The sequence below is a fragment of the Ochotona princeps genome, chromosome 6, assembly GCF_030435755.1.
Source record: "Ochotona princeps isolate mOchPri1 chromosome 6, mOchPri1.hap1, whole genome shotgun sequence".
Classification (NCBI taxonomy): Eukaryota; Metazoa; Chordata; class Mammalia; order Lagomorpha; family Ochotonidae; genus Ochotona; species Ochotona princeps.
This window is the reverse complement of record NC_080837.1, coordinates 7,814,015-7,835,120: the sequence shown is the minus strand read 5'-3', so window position 1 is coordinate 7,835,120 and position 21,106 is coordinate 7,814,015. Positions and strand designations below refer to the sequence as shown.

At 43.0% G+C, this 21,106-nt stretch overlaps 1 protein-coding gene across 3 annotated transcripts in view; it reads right to left on the bottom strand.

The window, feature by feature from the left end:
* The window catches only part of ADAMTSL3 (ADAMTS like 3), a 318,481-nt gene that overhangs the window by 99,495 nt on the left and 197,880 nt on the right, over positions 1 to 21,106 (bottom strand). For all 3 annotated transcript variants that reach the window (XR_009245576.1, XM_058665539.1, XM_058665538.1), the window contains exons 12-15: positions 20,049 to 20,099; positions 19,183 to 19,387; positions 12,102 to 12,249; positions 10,296 to 10,380 (exon numbers count right to left, since the gene is read on the bottom strand). Coding sequence is in view for 2 of the 3 variants with exons in the window: in XM_058665539.1 (XP_058521522.1) it covers positions 10,296 to 10,380; positions 12,102 to 12,249; positions 19,183 to 19,387; positions 20,049 to 20,099 (489 nt within the window). In the remaining variant the exon portion in view is untranslated. The remainder of the gene's footprint in view (positions 1 to 10,295; positions 10,381 to 12,101; positions 12,250 to 19,182; positions 19,388 to 20,048; positions 20,100 to 21,106) is intronic.

The window sequence follows — 21,106 nt, the reverse complement described above, 5'->3', positions numbered from 1 at the left end:
ATAAAAACTGGTGATGAGAATTGTTTATTTATTGTACAGATTTGCTTATTTTTACTTGAAAGGCAGATGTTGACAGAGAAGGAGACAGAGAGAGAGAGAGAGAGGTCTCCCATCCACTGGTTTATTTCCCAAATGGCCACAATGACCAGAGCTGACCTGATTCAAAGCTGAGAACCAGGAATGTATTCCTGACTTCCCACATGACTGCAGGGGCCTTAGGCCGTCTTCCACTGCTTTCCCAGGCCTAAGAAGAGAGCTGGACTTGAAGCAGGGCAGCTGGGACATGAACTGGCTTCCATATGGGATGCTGTTGCTTGCAGGTGTAGGGTTAGCCTGGCAGTCCACAACACCAGCCCCAAGCATTAAAATGTTTAAACATATAGTTAACACTATATGGAACAAGATAGAAAATCAAATAAGATGCCATAGGTCACTTTCTTTCAAAAACAAAATGCACACAATAACCATAATTTGTTACTTATTTTCTTGGCTCCAAATGATAAATCTTAATAACAAAAACCAAGAGGTTTGGACATAAGAAAAAAATTACTCCAATCTACTCACTTAAAAATGCAGAAAGCAAGTAGAAATGGCATCATTTGTGATCCTTATGCTCAAAATCACATAAAATGGAACATGTTGAAATTAAAGCTAGAATAGGCAAGTGCGTTTCAGGCTCCTGGGTTTGGCATGAGCCAGTCCTGGACACTGCCGGCATTCGGGGAGTGAACAAGCAGAGCAGTGTCTCTGTCTCTCTGCCTTTCAGATACATGGTAATAATAAAAGAGGCCCATGTCAGCGTGCCTGTGCTCAAGCACTGAGTCTGGCTCCAGTGCCCCCTAATGAATACCCTGTGCACATTCAGAAAATGAATCAGAGTATTTAAAATTGCCATTATGGAGTCCGGCAACGTGGCCTAGTGGCTAAAGTCCTCACCTTGAACGCCCCGGGATCCCATATGGGCGCCGGTTCTAATTCCAGCAGCTCCACTTCCCATCCAGCTCCCTGCTTGTGGCCTGGGAAAGCGGTTGAGGATGGCCCAATGCATTGGGACCCTGCACCCGCGTGGGAGACCCAGAAGAGGTTCCGGGTTCCCTGCTTTGGATTGGCGCGCACCGGCCCGTTGCGGCTCACTTGGGGAGTGAATCATCGGATGGAAGATCTTCCTCTCTGTCTCTCCTCCTCTCTGTATATCTGACTGTAATAAAATGAATAAATCTTTAAAAAAATAATAAAATTGTCATTTTGGGCCCAGCACAGTAGCCTATAGGCTCAAGTCTTCACCTTGCATAAGCCAGAATCTCACATGGACACTGGTTTGTATCCAACTGCTCCACTTCCCATCCAGCTCCCTGCCTGTGGCAAGGGAAAACAGCATAGGATGGCCCAAAACCTTGGGAATCCTGAACCCAGATGGGAGATCCAGAAGAAGCTCCTGGCTCCTGGGTTTGGCCCAGCTCAGCTCCGACCATTGCAGCCACATGGAAAGTGAACTAGCAGATGGAAGATCTTTCTCTCTGCTTCTCCTTCTCTGTATAAACCTGATTTTCCAATAAAAAATAAGTAAATACTTTAAAAATTGTCATTATTTGAAGATGACTTGGTAACCATGAAACAGTAAAATTAAAAAGTTTGGAAAAAAACACAAAATTGAAAAAAGTTATCATGAGCTATGTGTGTCTACCTATATGAATGTATAAATATATATATATACTATTTATACTAATTGCCAGTTTTCCAAGACTCCAACTAAACATACTTAGTTCAGATACTATGCATTATTTAACATAATTTTCATGACTTTACAAATAAGTATTATTGCTTTGCTTGGCTTTATAGATGAGGTCAGCTGGGGCTTTCAAAGTGTGAGAAAAATGACCAAGTTCTATAAACCTATACTTTATCAGAAATGTACAGAGCTGATAGAACAAAACCTAGAATATACTTACGGAGTTCTAACCAAAGTTTGAATATAAAAAATTTACCATTAGGTCCTTAGTGAGGGGATGCAAAATCACAGGATATTCTTCCTCCCTTAGTTACGCTTAGAAAAATATGCAGTTTCTATCTAAATCTCAGAGGCAATCTGGTGCAGCGCAAGGTCAGAGTTAGAAACAGCATAACTCTGAAGTTTTGTGAGTGGTTAGGTGACAGAAATCAAGAACATTTTAAAATAGAGTAACAGAGTACTATTACAGCAGGGTAGGAAAAAATGTACTAGAAAAATGTTTTTTAAATAATATGAGACTTCAAAACCTTTGTGAAAAAATAAGGTGTAATTTAAAAATATTTCGGGGGATAGGCGTTGTGGCACAGCATCCCAAAATGGAGTGTCTGGTTCCAGTCCTAGCTCCCCCGAACTTCACCCGAGGCTCCTTCCTAACACACCTGGGGGCAGCAGATGACCACTGAGAACACTGGGTTTTCCTTCAAGCCAGAAGTTCCTGCCTTCTGGCCTTGGCCGCTGCAGGCATCTGGGGAGTGACCCAGTGTATGGAAGATCTCTCTGTGCCCACCTCCCTTCTCCCTGTATGCATCTTCTCCTTCTTTTGTCGCTGTGTCTTTCACATAAAATAAATCTGTTCTGGTACAGAAAGTGTTTGAAACTCATGCATAGTTTTCTTCATATTACACATCTTCCATGAACATTTTAAAGATTCCTCATCTCATCTTGGCACTCGGAGGACTGAGTCCACACAAGGAAGGTGTTTTAAAACCAAGCTGGATAGTCTTGGCTTATTTAATAAACAGTGCTAGGGCATTTGGTTATTTATTTGGAAAATACTGTTTGATTGATCCTATGTATCTGAGTAAGTTCCAACTGTGTAAAACTTGAAACCATTAAAAAAAAAAAAAAACCAGAAAATAGCATTAAAAGACATAGCTTCTTGATGTTGATGAATGTGAGGGAAGCAGCTGCCAGAGGGCAAAGGGGAATTGGTGGTAACTTTCTGAGTGCTTCTATGTGCCTATCTTCTGATCCAGAAATTCTACCCCAACAAATACGCCCTAATGAGGGACAATTAGAGACGGACAATTTGCTGCAGTTTTACTTGTCACAGAGAATGAGCAGAAACAAACCACATGAGCTGTGAGATCTTTCTAGAATTTCATATGCACAATTACGTTATTTTCCTGGGGGGAAAGATAGACGTGGGCCATAGGGGCTGATCAAGATGCGCCAGAGCCTCTATCCCACTCACCTTAAGACATCAGAATCCATTCTTGACCTCCGTAACAACACATTGAAACAATGACACATTGCAACCTTGTGCTACTTAGTGTCCAACACCATTATATGATTACTCACTTCCATGTACTGCATCACTAATGACGGGTGAGACCCAAACCTGGGCTATGTGACATGACAACTCTGTAGATTTACATGCTGTAGTGTCCATTACTCAACCAGATACGACACAATGGCTGATTCCCTCATCTTTTAATGCTTTAGTACCGCTAGTGCCAAAGTAAAGATGCTAATAATGCTGCTGCGAGATAATCCTAAAATATTCCTTAGACTATAGCTTCCTCGAAAAGAAATCCTTGATATTAGCTGATAACTGTCATTTCAGAAAACTGGGGGATCTGTGTTGTGGCACACCAAGTTAGGCTGTTGTCTTCGACACTGGCACCCACATGAGCTCATCCAGTTGCTCCGCTTCTGATCCAGCTCCCTGCTAATGAACCTGGGGATGAAGTGTAAGACAGGGCTGACGCAGTAGCATAGCTGATACAATTGCTGCCCACTACAATGGCACCCCGTAAGGGTGCCGTTTCAAGACCCAGCTGCTTCATTTCCATTCCAGCTCCCTGCTGATGCACCTCAGAAAGCAGTGGAGGATGGCTCAAGTAACTGGGTCCCTGCATACACATCGGAGACCTAGAGGAAGCTCTTGGCTCCTGGTTTCGAACTGGTCTAGCTCCTGTCTTTGTGGCCATTTGGGAATGGGTGATCAGATAGAAGATCTCAATCTCTCAATCCCTTTTTATTTCTGCTTTTCAAATAATGGATACTTTTATTTAAATCGAGTGTAAGATGGGCCAAGTGCTTGGATGGAGTTCCAGGCATGTTGGGTTCCGCCTGGCTCAATCCTGGTTTTTCTATTTGGGGGAGAGACCCAGCAGATGGAAGCTCTCTCTGTGTCACTCTGCCTTTCCAATTAAATCCATAAATCTTTTAAAAAGAAAACAATTCTCTGAAGTGCAACCTAATCCAGTTTTAGCAAACACAACTTTCCACAAATGCAGAAGCTAAAACAACGGAGGAAAATGTTTACGACTGTCCCATGAACTCAGTGGTCACATACGGAAAATTGAGGGAGAGGGTAACAATATGGTTAGAGTATTGTGAATGCCCCACCATCTAAGCAGGCTCCCAAATGGAATGCTGGAACTATCAGGATCTGCATCAGCCATCACTACATTCCACAGCTGAAAGCTAAGAAGTTCAGCATGACAGTCCCTCTATCCTTGCTTTATGAAGCCTCTTGGAACATCCGCTTGCTGTGTCAATTAAAATCTCCGGCTGTGGTTAATCACAGAGGTGGAACTGCCTCCCTTCTGCAGGCTGGTTTGGCAGGCTGTCCTTGGAGGATGTGACTTACAGCAGGCCCGTCTCTCCTTTACTGCCAGCAAGCTAGCAGCGCCCAGCCATGGTGGCAGGGGTAATGAAGGGAAGGACTGGAAGCTATAACACATTGCAATTTGGTTTGGAAATCCAGAAAAGAGATGGAGGCAAAAGCAGTGGGCAGAAAATCACCAGCTCCATACCAGAATCCTGGCACAGGCTAGAGACTGCCTGGCCATGCCATTGAGGTGGAAACATCACAGAAGAGACAGAGGAGGTGGAGAGATGGCGAGAGTTGGGCAAGGCAGCAGCTCAGGCCTCTCGGGTAGGTGCTGTCAGCTCTGCCCTGCACATGGAGAAGGACAGCAGTGCCCTTCAGGAGCCAAGAGCCTCGAGGAGCTTCATTTTGTGAACAACGGGCAGGGGAATCCCTAGCTAGGTCCAGTTGACATGACGATGACATGAAAAGGTAATATGACATCACCATTCTTCTCATGCTGCAAAATCAACAGCACAAATGGTCTTCAAAAAGTCTGTGGAAAGTGTGGATTACGAAAAATGATGCATGGATTGTGCTCTCTTTTTCTGGTGCCAGAATAAGCTTGGCTTATTCCATTTCCTCCTAGCCCAGGGACTTTCTGACCTCAGAGGGAGCGGACCCAGGGGTTCCCAAACTTTGCTGCACATTCCCATCCTTGCTCAGAACGCAGAAAATGGAAATTCATAGAGGCAGCACAGAGGTTGCTGGGATTGTAGGGAGGGAGGGAATACAATGTTGTTCAATGGGTTCAGTGTCTCTGCTAGAGATGATGACGGATCCCGGAGGTGTGGTGGTGAGGATGGTAGCTAAGCCACTATATTCAAGAGGCAGGTCAAGTCTGGGGAGGGGGGTCAACTTCCAGTGCAGTCTCCTGGTCATATGTCTGGGAAGGCAGTAGGATGGCCAGGATACTTGGTCCCCTACTACCAGAGGGGAAACCTAGATAAAGTTCTAGGCTCTTGGCTTTTGTCTGGCTCAGCCCAGGCTATTAACAACCCCTTGGTGGGGGGGGGGGGCGTGGACCAACAGGCGGAGGGTCTCTCTCCTCTCTCTCTCTCTCCATTTCAAATAAATCACTAAATCAATAAATTTTTGTAAAAAAAAGTTCCTGTACTCAACGCCATTAAACTTAAAAGTGGTTGAAATGACACTTTTACGTTCTGTGTGTCCTACCACAAGGAAAAAGTCTGGCAAAGAAAACAAAATGCTAGTTGACTGGATCCTCCTCCAGGAACACCTACTTGGGGTGCAGAAACCCTTACATTAAAAAAAAAATCATACCACAGGGATGCTAATAGGAATTGAGGATCACATCTTCAAACAGAACAAAACAGACTCCTTCTCTTGGGTGCACACAGAGACCTTGACCATTCACAGGCTGTGCCTTCTTTGTTTCCTTCAAATTGGATCCAGGACTGGGGCAGACTTGGTGGTACGGCCAGACAAGAATGCTTCTGAGTGGACCCCTGGGTGAGGGGCACAGAGAAGCATATTACACTATTCTTTATTCTATACTGGTTTGGCATGGCTTAACCAGGTACAGAGCAGGACACTCCAACCCAGAGGGGAGCCTGATTAGAAATGTGGGACAGTAGTAGTTCATTGTAGTGAGAAAGCAACAATGATTTGGGAGTGTCTGATGAGGGCAAAATGTGGACATGGCCAGGAATGTGGCTGCAGACTAGGAAGGCGGTTTATGGGTCCTTGCAGAGGAGCCTGAACCACTCAAGAATGTGAGAGCACTTGGGTATCATGAAGGCTGCAAAGCAAGAGTTCCATCTGGGGCCTGAGCTAGACTGCTGTGGCTAGGCAGAGGGTGTGTGTGAAGGGGACAGAGGAGGCGCAAGTGAAGGAGCAGTTGCAGGTGTCTCTGTGAATGACTTCAGGACGTAGACAAGCATGGAGGTGAGGACAGAGAAGAAGCTGTAACGAGAAAGACCTCAGTGGTTAATCACACAAAAGGAAAGAGTGAGCAAATGAGTAGGCCAGCAAAACAGTAGACTTCTTCTAATTTGGGGGACTAGACAGACAGCAATCCTATTAACTGAGAGAATACATACAGAGAGGAGCACTGGTTTATCAAGCTGTGATCTGGGACCAGCGATTGTGTGACGTATCACTCCAGAACAAGAACTCTTGGCGTTCTTTGAGTGAAAGCTATAGACTCCTTCTCAGGTGTCCCAAACCCCTTTCTTCCGACTGGGTCCTTCCCTTACCAGATCACAGAAGCACCCTCTATGTACCACTGGGAGGTCTAAAGACGTGAAGTGGCCTGCCTACTAGCCTTACCTTTTTCTTATGTTTGAGACCATCCTAACTTCAAATGATAGACCAACACATCCAGGTGAGGGCATTTCAAAAAAAAGTCGGTGGAGTAAGTGAGCATTTAGCCTATTATGATGTCTAAGCAGTTAAGTTTATTGCTAGACCCAGCACTTGACTCCCTCTTCCAGACAACACAGACCCTGGGAGGAGGCAGTGATGGCTCAGGGAACTGAGCTTCTGCTACACATACAGGACACCTACATCGATTTCCAAGATCCTGGCTCTGACTCCAGCCCAATATTGGCAATTACAGGCATGTGGGAAATGAAGAACTGGACAGGAGCTCACTCGTTCTCTCTCTCTCTATTTCTTGCCTTCTCTCTCTCAAATTAAAATCATTTTTAGGACCCAGCGTAATGGTTTGCCTTGCATCACCAGGATCCCATATGGGCATCAGTTTGTGTCCTGGCTGCTCCATATCCCACCCAGCTTTCTGCTTGTAGCCTGGGAAAGCAGTAGAGGACAGCCCAAATCCCTGGGACCCTGCATCCTTGTGGGAGACCCAAAAGAAGCTCCTGACTTCAGATTGGCTCAGCTCTTCAGACTGGTCATTTGGGGAGTGAACCAGCAGATGGGAGATCTTTGTTTCTGCCTTTCCAATTAAAAAAAATTTTAAAACAAACACATATGCACCAATTTTTAGTTTGTAGAAAGTAGAACTAAAGGATACATTTAGGGGTCAACATCTGGAACAGATTTGAAATGTTCACATTGCTGTATTTGAGTGCTTGGTTCATGCCCCGTATCCTCTACTTTCAATTCTGTCTCCTATGAAGGCCTACCCTGGGAGGCAGGAGATAACTGTTCAAGGACTTGAGCCCCTGCCATGCACGTGTGAGACTTAAATTCTGTTCTCTTCTACTGGCTTCAGTCTTATCCATTCCCCAAAATTGGGGTGCCTGGAGGCAGGGGTTGGGTGAAGCAGCAATTGGAAGATCTCTGTATTCCCCTGCTCTGTTTCAAACAAAAATAAGAATACATAAGAAAAAAATTAAAAGATAATTGATTTTAGTGCAAAACATTTTAAAATTCATATGCACATGGAATCTTCAAAAAGTTCATAAATAGTGTATCATGAAAAAAAAAAGCTATGGGTGGATTTCTGAAGGTTTTTCCAACAAAATTAACTGAACCTTTTAATTCAATTTTTGTGAACCTTTACAAAAAGATTAATGTATTTTTATCGGAAAGGCAACATTTTACATAGAGATACCAAGGATCTTCCATCTGCTGGTTCATTCCCCAAATGGCCACCACACCTGGAGCTGAGCTGATTTGAAGCCAGGAGCTTCTTCTGGGTCTCTTACGTGGGTCCAGGGCCCAAGGACTTGGATCATCTTCTGCTGTTTTCCCAGGTCATCAGCAGGGAGCTGGATGGGAAGTGACACAGCTGAGACTTGAACCAGCATCCATATGGGATCCTGATGCTACAAGCAGAGGACTGGCTTCTTGCACCATCTCACTGGCAACCTTGTAAACTTTTAGAAGTTGCTGCACACACAAAGTCTTTTCTATCATCTCAGTTTCTCATCTCTACTCTTTTCATTAGTAATCAAATACACATCAGTTCATTCCCTCCTCAATCAGAAACCCATTCCATCCATCTGCATCTTTTGAATGATACTGCGCTTGACTTCACCGAAAAGAGTTTTGGCCCCACTGATCTAGCATTTTCCCAGCTCTCCTGTTTCCTCAACTTTTGGGCAGAGCTGAGTCCTATTTGCTGAACCCTCTGCTGACCACGTAGAGTTCACTGACCCTGGCTCCATCTTCTGCTCGCCACATCACTCCTACACCAGTGGCCTCTTCTGTGTTATTCTCCCTGTTCCCCAGCGTCTCTGAGCTTCCCTTATGAGCTCCACGCTCTTCTCTCTTCACTCAGTCATGCTGGGGATCACCCAGCCTCATCACACCCACAGTTTTCTTCTGTGGTCACATGCAGGTTTGATGGTCATCTGCGTGGGCATACCAGCTGTCTTGGCCCACATCACTAGATATCCGGTGCTTTTTCACATAGAAGGAATCCCTATTTGCCTGGGACTTCCCCCTGGGCTGAAAGGGACATTGACAAATGAGTGTGTTCTGAGAACAACACAGAGGCTGCTCAGGGGTTGGAAAACAACAGTACTTAAAACTGCGCAACAGGCCAAGAGCAACAACCTGAGGATCCACTGGGCTCTTGGGCTCCAGCACAGCTTTCTGCAGGTTTGTGAGGATTTGCCACTTGCGGGAGGGGCAGCAGCAATGTGTTTTTTGTCTTATTTTGTTTCAGAGAACAGAAATTAGCAGGTCTGTTTTGACTCAATGGGAGGGGGAAAAAGTCTTGCAAAAAAGTCAGGTTCGGTTGCTATTCTGGTCTCTTCTGGCCCTTGAGGCTGGTGTTGGCCAAGTTATTGTAACTTCCACGGGACTTCAGCACAACACATGATCTCTTGGGACAATGAACTCAGCCCATTGCTGAAGGTGTTGAAGAATCAAGGCGTGCTCTGACAGGGCAGTGGGCCAGGTTACCGCTGAGAACCCCTTCCCTGTAATGTTCTGTGAAATGCTCTGCTCGCACACAACTTGTCAGCATTGCTGACTTGGCGTGTCTGACGTGGCATTGGCTGTCCCGGCCAAGTACTTGGGCTATCACGGGTGCCGCTGTTCCTCTATGCTAGAAATCTCATTGCATCTTTGATTTCATGCTCTTTTTTCACCCCTTTGCCTCTGCTTCTGGAAAATTTCTTTGATTTGCTCTTGATTCCTAGTTTCCACTGAAATAATTACAATCAAAGATTCATCAAAACACATGTAGACAGCAGTCATGCAGTTTTTAAGCTGGCATTGACCCTGCAGAGATCAAGCCCAACCTGCTTCTTTTATAGATAAAGGAATGCACAATAATGGAAGACTCACCCAAGGTCACACAGCCAGTGGTGACAGTTTTAAGCTTTCCACTCCTAATACCTCTCTCTTGTCACTTCCTTATAAGGCAACAGCCATGGCTCCCCTGATACACTTTAACTTCATTGGCTTTTTAGCAATTGGCCATGACTTGCCCGTGGAATGATGGTCCTTGGTCAAACCATATGCAATAATTTAGGAATTATCCCTGACCTCTTAACCATCACAGACCACTGGGTCTGCTTTGAGTTAAATACCACTATTCTTTTCCGTACTTCTCACAGATACTGCCAAACTAGGACTGCTGAATTGTGAAATAAAGAAAAGTGCTAGCCAGCTTGAACTCTCTGGAGTCTGCAAATCCAGGCCATTTGGATCCTAAACATATCACTGTACTCCAATGAGTACAAAAATTACATCGATCATGTTAACTGGCTCTGCGCTGATGGTGCCCATCAAAGATCCTAAACTCACATGGGTTCTTCTGATGCTGTTCTGGTCTCTTCCAGTTCTTGTGCTTGTTTCAGCCAAGGAGATTTAGCTTCCACTGGACTTTTTTCTGAGGCGAAAAGGAACACAAACAACAAACTTGATTACTCTTAGAAAAAGGAGCCTGACACTAGGTCTTTCTTGGCAGGAGATTTCATTAAGTTCAGAGGTTACAGTTTTCAAGTACGCACTAACACAGGTGGCTCCTGAAGTGAATAAAAATGTATGCAGCATTTTTACCTTTTTAATTGATCTGAACAGAAGAGAGAGATCTTCTATTTGCCAGTTCACTGCTCAAGAGCCCACAATATATGGGCCAGGCCAAAGTCAGGGGCCTAGAGTTCAAGTCTCACACTGGTCTTAGGCTACTTGAGTCTAAGCGTTTGATTTATCACTTGCCGCCCTGACTGCCCCTTCCTCCATCATCTCCACCTCTAGGGCATTCATCAACAAGAAGCTGAGACCCCAGTCACTCCAATCCATGTTAGGATCTTTTTAAATTAATACATTATCAAAACATAACCCAAATAACCTAACGATACGGTTGAATGTGCTCTCAAAATTACCATAACATGCTTTTTAAAAATCAACACCAATTTCTGCTATCTATGTATTAAACCCTTTACTTCAATCACATCAGCTCACTTTATTTTTCCACAAACTTCTTTTGCTCATTGACTGCAGAAATCATTAGAAAAATGTACATAAGAGAGAGGGTGAAAGATGTTGTGTGATAGTTTATTACAACTCCTTTGTTGTTGTTGAGGAAGATGACTGCCAATCACAGCTGGCAGATGTGAAGAAACAGATCATCCAGTTATTAAGGAAGTGAAAAGGAAATTGTCTGGGGTGGCCCTGGAGAAATTACAGATGCTATGTAGGTGGCTGTGCAGGCTTCACAGAGTGAAGAATAAAGGAGAAAAAGACTTTGCTGATGGAAATCATGTGATCACGTGTGCCCCTGTCACAGCCAATAGTGACTTTCCAGTCCAATAAACACTTGATGAATGGTTAGTTACGAGGCTATTTGTAGAGTTAGTGAACCCAGAAATCTCAAAGGAGACTTTTGTCATCCTAAGACACTAAGGAAGACATCCTCTTAACTAACAGGTAGGAATAATCCTACCTTTTCCAGAAAGTTACTTGTCATGAAGGTTAGAAATACCCTGCAGACACTGTTGAAATGGTCACGAGAACAGAGGATCATCTATTCCAGATATGATACTGAGATTTTTCAACCCAGTTCTAGGAGTTTGTGGGGAAGCACAGAAAAATAAAAATCTAAATTCCCTATTCTTATATCAGTTGCTCAGTCTTTATTTATTCCATGCAGCAGACATGTGATGAAAGTAATACTCTTCCTCCCTCAAGAAACCTACACTCTCATGCAGAAGTCTATGCAAAGCACATTTAGGACAAAGAAGAAAGAACCTGGGAGCAGACAATCCCCCTCCCTACTGCACATCTTCCTCCTCTTCCTGCTCCTCTTTCTCTTCCTCCATGTCCTCACTTTGCATGTATCCCTTCTTTTGCTCCTGTTGTTTATTCTTCAAGGCAGGGACTGCATCCCATGATATCATCTGGCAAGCTTAGTCCCACCCAATCTGTACTAAATCAACAGCAGCTCAGGGATCCCTCCAGATGCATAAACGCCATGTGTGCAATGTCTTTGTCTATGTGGACAACTCTATTGTGACTTCCCAGTAAAGCAGACTTACTAAGTCAGCAATTGTGTTCAAATGGAAAGGCTGGAATGGAAGAGCCAATTTAAAAAAAGCATCACCAACTTACCTTTGGGTTTATAGCATGGGATGGGAACGACACACTCTTCTTTGATGTGCAGCTTCAGTTGTGGGTTGCAGCCTCCCACGTGCTGTCCTTGGTGGTTGATGCACAGGACAACCCGGTAACGCAACCCCCGGCCACAGGTCACTGTGCACTTCAAAGACAGAACAAGAAGCCAGGGAGTTTCTTTGTCACTAAGATATCCACAAAATGATTATTTTTTTCAAACGCAAAGCAGAGCCACTGAGCCAAACCTTCAGATAAATATTAGGGAAGAGCAGGAATGGAAGCTGACTTATCGTTAATGCTTGAGTTTCTGGATCTTCTCTTGTAAAGCTTCATTCCAACTCCCAACTCCAAAAGTATTCAAGATAGGATCACAGCGAAATCCAAACCAAAATGCCCTGACATCTTCTAAGAATATATGAGTCTTAAAAGATCTCATCTAAAGCCCAGTATGAACATTAACTTGATACAGGTTTCCCCAAATCTGATTGAAAACTTACACTGCATTCCCCAAAAATGTTTGTGAAGCTGAAATGTGTCAGAACTGTGAATTTAAGTCGAATCAAATGTCAGTCAGCTGAGCTGGAGGATTATCTTCATTTTTCAGCTGTAGACATCAGTCTTCTCTGAGGGAGATCACTGAGGAGATATGTTTGGCCAAACATAGGGACACGCAAAAGAGTTCACAGAAAAATGAAATTCAAAGAGGTGAACACTTGGCCCAGCAGGGAAGGGGTTGCTGGGAGCCTCATACCCCACAGACTGCCTGAATCCAGATTTCTGCTCATGGGCCTTCAGGGAGGTAGTCAACAAGGATGGCTCACCAAGCTGGGTCTTTGCCACCACCGTGGGAGACCCAGATGGAGTGGCTAACTCCCTCTGCCTCATGGCTTACACCAGGCCTTTGCAATTATTTAGGAAGTAAACTAGTAAATGGGAGCTTGCTTTCTCTTTCTTCGTGTCCCCCACTCTCTCTAAAATAAATAGATTTTTTTTCAAAGTTTATTTTGGTGCAAAGAATTTTGAAATCCATGCATGTGGGTTATTTTCAAAAAAATTGCAGAAAATGAATATTATGGGGAATCTAAGCAAATATTTAAATATTTTTACAACAAAATTAATTTATATGTTAATTTCACTTTTTCCCTTTATTATTTCAGCTTTCTGAAATAACCTCCATCAGGAAAAAGCAATATAGATATATTGGCAGCTAAAATTCATAAGAACACCATGCTAGATTTTTTTGTTTTGTTTTGTTTTTGTAAAGCTTGTTGAATTATTTGTTTTTATTTGGAGGGTTCTCACACTTATGAATGGAAAGTTATATAACATAAAAATCTAAGATTTCTTTTCAATTCATTTATATGTCTTACTGGTTGTGTACCTGAGTACATGTATCTATCAATAAACTTTTTTAGGACTTATCTTTCATGCCTACATAATAAATCCCCTTCTTTTCTATGTGTACATAAAGATTGAGCAGAATTACAGTTCCCTCTTTGACGCCATTAATGAAACAATATCAACACATTCTTATTGATTAAAGTCCAGGGTTCACATGACAGCTGTTGTTGGCTTTGTAACACGCACACTTTCTTTAAAAAAAAAAAAAAAGATATATTTATTTGAAAGCTAGAGAGATAAAAAGGGAGAGGATGAGGGAGGCAGGAAGAGAGGGCGAGGAGAAAGGCATAGAGACAGAGTCTTCCATCTCCTGATTCACTTCCCAAAGGCCTGCAACAGTCAGGGATGGGCCAAGCTGAAAGTGGAAGCCAGGAATTCCATCCAGGTCTCCCGTATGGTTGGCAGGAGCCCAAGTATTTGAACCATTATTTCCTGCCTTCCCAAGAACACTGGAAATAGCACTCCAATATTATGAAATGTCAGCATTCTAAGTGGCAGCTTAGTCCTCTGGGCTACAACACTGGCGTCTAAATTTATAATTTCTTATTTTAAATAAAGATCCTTTTCAATTCTCATTATTTGTGTTTTATATTCTTCTTTTTTTCTTGAAGAGTCTCCTCCTACCTATTCAATGTCAGGCCTACACTCCTGGACATATCTTAGTTGGGACCCCTGGGACCCTATTGCCCACTGATCCTGCCTAGGTTGAGAGTCCACTGACCCCTCTCTCATCACTGGCTGGCCAGTGGCTTTGCCTGAATTTAACACAAGAGCCAACCAAGGGCTCCCACCCACCAAGCCACAGCTATGCTACTGCTCCAGAGAGCAGGAAGAATCTTTCCAGTCACTAATCGTCTTTTTTCAAAAGGTTTATTTATTTATTTATTTATTTATTTACTTATTTATTTATTTGAGAGAGACAACAGTGGGGAGGAACCTCAGCACTTGGACAATCTGCTACTGCCTTTCCAGATGCACTGGCAAGAGTTGGATGGAAAGGAGAGCAGCTGGGATTGGGACTGGCACTGGCACATCCATGGGCTGTCTGTGCTGCGGACTGTGGTTTAATCAGCTGCACCATAAGCTGCCAATCCTAACAGCTTTGCATTCAGCACTGCTGAGGCTCTGGCATTAAGCTGCAAGTCACAGGATGGTTTTTTTTGTCCCTCCTCCCACCAACCCCCCGCCAGCATGTACACATCTCTTTCTAGCAGAAGACCCTGAGAGACCTCTCTGACCTTACCAGGCCACCTGGAACTCGCTGAACAAATACTGAAACAAGAAGAGTTAAATGAATTTTGATAACAGGTTTTCTTTCTAAGAAATCAACTCACTTATCCACAAGTTCATCAATTTGAAATGTACATGATATTGAAAGGCTATTCTTTGTTAAAGCTTTTATTTGTTATTTATTTTGGAAAGGCAGATCAGATTTACAGAGAGGAGAGACACAGAGAGAGAGAGAGATCTTCTGACTGCTGGTTCATTGCCCAAGTGGCTGCAATGGCTGGAGCTGAGCCAATCCAAAGCCAGGAACAGATTCCCAAGGCTTTGGGCCTTCCTCTCCTGCTTTCCCAGGCCATAAGCAGGGAGTTGGATGGGAAGTGGAGCAGCTGTGACACAACTGGCACCCATATGAGACCCTGAAGTGTTCAAGGTGACAATTTAGCCACTTAGCCATTGTGCCAGGCCCAAGAGACTAATTTTATAGTGGCTAAGAAATAAAGAAAAAAGTCTGTCCAAAGAGAGAAAACAATGCACGTGTGATCTTAGAAAAAAAAAAACGGTGGAAAATCTGAATCATGAACATAAAATTAAAAAAAAAACTGCATGGATTTCAACAATTTTTTGGTATCAAAAGAAATTCACATTAACTTGCTACAACCTGTCAAGCAGGATCTAGTTTGAGTCACTAAATAGAATGAGACATTAGTTGGAATCTGCCCTTACCAGAGCAACACAGGCTCTGCTAAAATTCAAACAAGAATGAGTATCCAATTAATGAAGACTCTTCGATGGAAAAAATGGTAAAACCATTGAAGGGTAGAACTTTCTCTGGAAATTTCACAAAAAGGGAGATCAAGATTGGGAAGTGTTTCTTCCAAGAACTGTGATGGGAGATAAAACCCGGGCGTGACCAGTGTGATCCGGAACGCAAAGCACAACCAAAGCAATGGCTACCAAGGGCCGGGAGTGGCCTGATCAAAGCAACAGTAGAGGTGTTAACAGTGAAGATCTGGGTGACACCTGAGGCCTTTGGCTGGTGGACTCTCTGAAGGCCAAAGAGTGTTAGCTCATTCTGTGAGACACAGCCATTGGAGGAAAATGACCAGGAGAACGTCACCAGAGAAACCCTCTCCACCACAGCAATGCTCCTGGCTCCAGTTCACCACACAAGGGGAGCCTTGTGCTTGCTCAGCATCCACCTTACAGTCCTAATTTGGTTCCCTCTCATTTGCTTTTGGTCCTAATCTTATAAAAAAAAAAACTTTAATGTATACCCCCATCCTTCTTTGGCTAATAATGTAAAAAGACTGAACTGACTTGACTTTTCTAGGATCCTCGATTTTTCAGAGATGGACTAAATAGAGAGCTGTTATCATGGCTTACAAAAGTGTCTGAAACTTAATGGAGCTTATTTTAAGAAATAAAGTTTATGGGCCTGGCAGCGTGGCCTAGCGGCTAAAGTCCTTGCCTTGAACGCCCAGGATCCCATATGGGCGCTGGTTCTAATCCCGGCAGATCCACTTCCCATCCAGCTCCCTGCTTGTGGCCTGGGAAAGCAGTCGAGGACAGCCCAAGGCTTTGGGACCTTGCACCTACATGGGAGACCCGAAGAGGTTCCGGGTTCCCGGCTTTGGATTGGCGCACACTGGCCCTTTGCGGCTCACTTGGGGAGTGAATCATCGGACAGAAGATCTTCCTCTCTGTCTCTCCTCCTCTCTGTATATCTGACTTTGTAATAAAAATAATAAATCTTAAAAAAAAGAAATAAAGTTTATGTTTTGTCTTAATATTTTTTAATCTTTGAATTCCAGCTTTTCTCAGACTTTTGAAGTCCCCTGACGGTGGAACTACTCAACCCCAGAGATTCTGATCTCCATCTAAGTAGTTTCTCCAGGACACTGGACATTTATCCCAAAATGACTTGGTCAAGTATTTGCACAATCACTCCTCTTCAGAGCTGCATATGTACTGCCTAATAGAAAAGCTCTATGTCTGTGAATGTATTTGATTGCATTTTAAGTGAAAAATATTAGAAGCCAAGTATAGTATGGGTTAATAATTCTTTGCTTTTATATAAGCGAAGATCAAGGCCTGATAAACTTTAGGGAGTGGTGTAGAAACTCTAAAGCCAACACCTATGGATAAGACCTAACAGAGCTAAAACAACCTCTGCAGGTTACAGAAATAGTGTTGATCAGGAGCTCGAACAGTGAAAGTTGTTGATGAGTAGGCAACAAATCAAGTTATCTGAGATAGCTCCTATTTCTAAATCTGAGTGAGGGCTTCATCCAATGTTCAGCCAACAGATCACTTTTGATGATTTTTTTTTTTGATTGACTGCTCAGGAGTTCAAGGAACTAAATGATCTTGCTGAAATAAAATTCTTCCATACTAATGTATTTATCTACATCATTAAACTTTCCCACCATGTATATGCAAAACAAGACAAGAAACCAATAGGAACAATGAATGACACAATTGTTGTTGAACTTAAGTTTCATCCTGGCAATATGTATAGAGATCATTTTTTAAGCATCATTCATCCACTAGACTGATTTTCAGAATAAATGCTCCTTTCATAGCTTATAATTATCCAACAGGATTTGAAATGCATTTATGTTGTTTGGGTTGTATATTAACTTTAAATATCTCCATTAAGTTTTTTGTCCATAGGAAACTAAAATACATTTTAATTACTATACATATTTTCTTGAAAATATGTAGAAGAATATAATCAATAAAAAACTTTAAAGCATAAAAATCCATTCCATCACATTAAAATTCTGTAAGCAAAGTAGTCTGAAAATGTGAGTTCAAGAGGAAAAATCTCCAAGTGTACAGATTGTTAGAGAGGCACTTGTCTATGCACTTCTTTTTTAAATGAAAGTTGGGCCTGATAAAAATCATCCCGACATTTAGACTCCACTGGGCACATTTTAAAAAAAATGCTGTAGCACTTTTAAAATGTCAGCATTCACAGCATATTGGAAATGATATTCTTTGCCATTATTTAAACTTATGATACAAAATGTAGATGTCAACTCAAATAAATGTAAAAGGCATGTGATTTTTCCAGACTTCTTTTGGGGGTGTGTGAACAAAAAGGAGTTGATAAGTTCTGCACTGAATATAGCTGAATATAGTCTGAATATAACTTTCCAGGCTATGGCCTTTCGTCTGGTGATAGCAAAGACCAAGGTGGGGCTTCACCAGGCAAACGTCCGTGTTCTCCCAGCACAAGTGATTTTCCGAACTCTTTCCTGACACCTCCAGATGCAGGCCATCCTTCTACCTTGATCCCCTGAAGCACTGGATCCGGGATTCCACTTGCACGCGTTACCACAAGTCTACGCTCCCACGTCTGTGCTCCTAGATTCTAAGCTTCTGGAATCCTAGGAGTAGTGTTTACTTCCTAGCCTGTTGTCTGAAACACTGAATACATAGATGGCTACCTATATGAATTGTGAGAAGTCAACATTTGGTTCCTTTTCAAAATAAGATCTTTAGCTATGAGTAGCCAAGTAAGCTGGACTGGCTGCTAGACTGCATGCAGCCGAAAGTTCTCCTGAAAGCAGGGTGTTAGGGGAGTGGAAGCAAATGTTGGGAAGTCTGTAATCCCATAACACTTAGCCAATGAGGACCTGGGGGAGGGATCTGCATGCAAGAAAATAAGTGAGTTGCTCTCAAGCACCCCAGGGGAGATGATGCACCAGGTACCTGATCCTACAAAAAGACCTCTAATGAAGCTCAGTTTTCCTACACTTCTTGACTCAGAGTTCATCCTTTGAGTGAACAGCTGAGGCTGTTTCTCACCTCAGTGCTTGTCTGCGTTGAAGTAAATCTTCAGAGTTCACTTCAAGGAGCTAGAAACACTTGAGTTGGCTATGCCTTATCGTCTAGCAAATTGGAAGGTTAAGCTGAAAATGAGATGCCAAGGCCTGTGTTTTCGTAACTTCCACCATCATCTTTTTAAAAAGCAGAATGTACGCTATTTTGACATAAAGCCTTGTTCTGCTTCTGGAATGTCTACTTTTCTTATTTCCCATAACTTGCTCCCTCAATGATTTCCAGGATTGCTCCTCCCCAACGTCAGGTTAGTTTTCTTCATTTCCTGAGCATAGATTATCTTCTTTAACAACTCTGTGAAGTTTCTTGATAGCTCCTAGATGAAGGATATGCTTCCAATTTTACGTCACCATTTTCACCTTCATCTTCCAGTCTCAAGGTAATGGCTTCTCTCTTCAAGCTAGATGAATTAGGGCTTTTTCCGCCTTGTAGTCATTTCAAACTGAATACTCAAAGAGGAGTTAAGTACCACAGGGCAACGAAAGTTTCCTGGCCGACTCTGCCCCGCATATGTTCCTTCCAGATGTGTTGCAGTCCTTCATTATTCTTAAAACTCTCTTAAAACCCAAGACTCATTACATGTGACATTATCACCAACTCCTACCTGAGACCAGTCCATGGCAATCCACTTGGGGCAATCGAATAGATTGCAGGTTTGCATGACCTTGGGCTTGGGTGCATACATGCATTTCCACTCTTCCACTTGCAGTATCTCTCCATGCATGGATTCCTCCACACACACGAAGCTCCGCCTTTGGATCCCTCCACCACAGGACACGGAACACGCAGTCCAAGGGTTATGTTCCCAGCTCCAAAGCAAACAGAGAAAACCACGTTATTTATTTGTGCTATTTTGCTTGTTGTCTCAAGTTTGCGAAGCTGGTTGGGAAAAGCATGGGTCTCGAGGAGCCAGCTGTAGTTGAAAATAAAAGAACACATGGCACATGGAGTTGTAAAAACTTTTAATTGTCACACACAAGCTGTAGTCACCAGGTACTTAACTTTTCTGAGCCTAAGGTTTCCGTCAAATGGCAATAACACACCTGCACTAGCTGCCCTCCCTGAGTCGGCTGTGAGAATTAACGAGGAAGACACAGAATGAAAGCATCTTTGAACTGTCTTCAAGCAAAGGTTTGCACAATCTGACAGTCAAAAAGAGTTGTGCTAATCGTCTAGGTGTAAAGGGGTTATCAGATTTTGGATCAGTTTCAGTGCTTAGCTTCCTTTATAATGCTCAACTATTTAAGAAATGTTTGATGGGAAGCACGACCACAAGGGAACCATTTGTTCAGCTCTTACACAGAGCATTCTTACCACGGGGAACAAGTTGTTGGCTTTGTAAAGGATCTGCTACTCATTCATCCTACATTGCAGAATATGACTGTAGACCTCGCAGACCTTACAGACTCGCAGAGTATAGACTGTATGCCTTTCCTCAATGACCAGAAGACAAAGAAACTGGTAACTCACCGTGGGAGAGGCTGGAAGTGGTCGTAGGGCATGATCTCTTTAAATCCATCACTGCAAATGAAACCATGGTGAGAAGATCATTTCCAAGTCAGTGAACACACTGATCAATTGCTTGACATGGTGTTGACATCCCAAGAGACAGAGTCTTCTCAAGTTCGAAACTGTGGCACACAATGAAGCACTTCCAAAAATTCAATCATCATCTCTGTAATTTTCAGAAACATCCCTGACACAAACTATCCCCAGTAGAGTTTGAAAATACAGAAAATTTGAAGTCTGGATACATTAACTAATGAGAAAGCATTCTCTTAATTCGGATAAATGCTTTCCTTCCATTTTGCCATCATGATTCAGGTCAAACACGTTCATGATATTAACACAGTCATTGTCAGTTGGATCTTCATGAAACCACTTTACAGAATCTGTCCTTTGAAAGGTCTCTGCTCATGATAACTTTTGACCAGGATGAGTGGGGATGGGCAGCACAGTGACAGGAAGTGAAGTCCATGGAGATTGCTTCCTTTTCCACTGTGTGCTTTGGCCGTAGCCAGCTGGCAGATAACTGGGGGGATTCTGGGACTTCATACAGTGCTGTTATTTTAAGATATGATAGTAAGGCCAGGAAACTTCCCCAGGCGATCCAAGACAGCGGGTACTAAATTATGCAGCAGGATATTTTATGCATAGCTTTTCTGCTTTGGCATTAAAACTTTCTACTTCCTTGCACACTGCATTATTTATACGAAATTTAATGTGAACACTTCCAGAAGTCAAAACATGGTTGCAAATGACCTAGTTTAGAAGCTAACATGTGAGTGAAAGATATTCGTTACTGCCCAATGAACTAAATGGTGTGGTGGGAGGATGAGATGCTTAAGAAGGTTCATTATGAAGAGCTTATGCACTCAAAGATCACAATGAGAGAGGAAGAGTAAGAGAGAGAGCACTGGGCCAAGTCATTCAACTAGCTATTGAATCCTCACCCTTATCAGCTGTGTGAATGCAGGCACCTGCCACTAGCCTGTGTCCAAAGCCAGGAAATGAGAATGAGTTGCTAT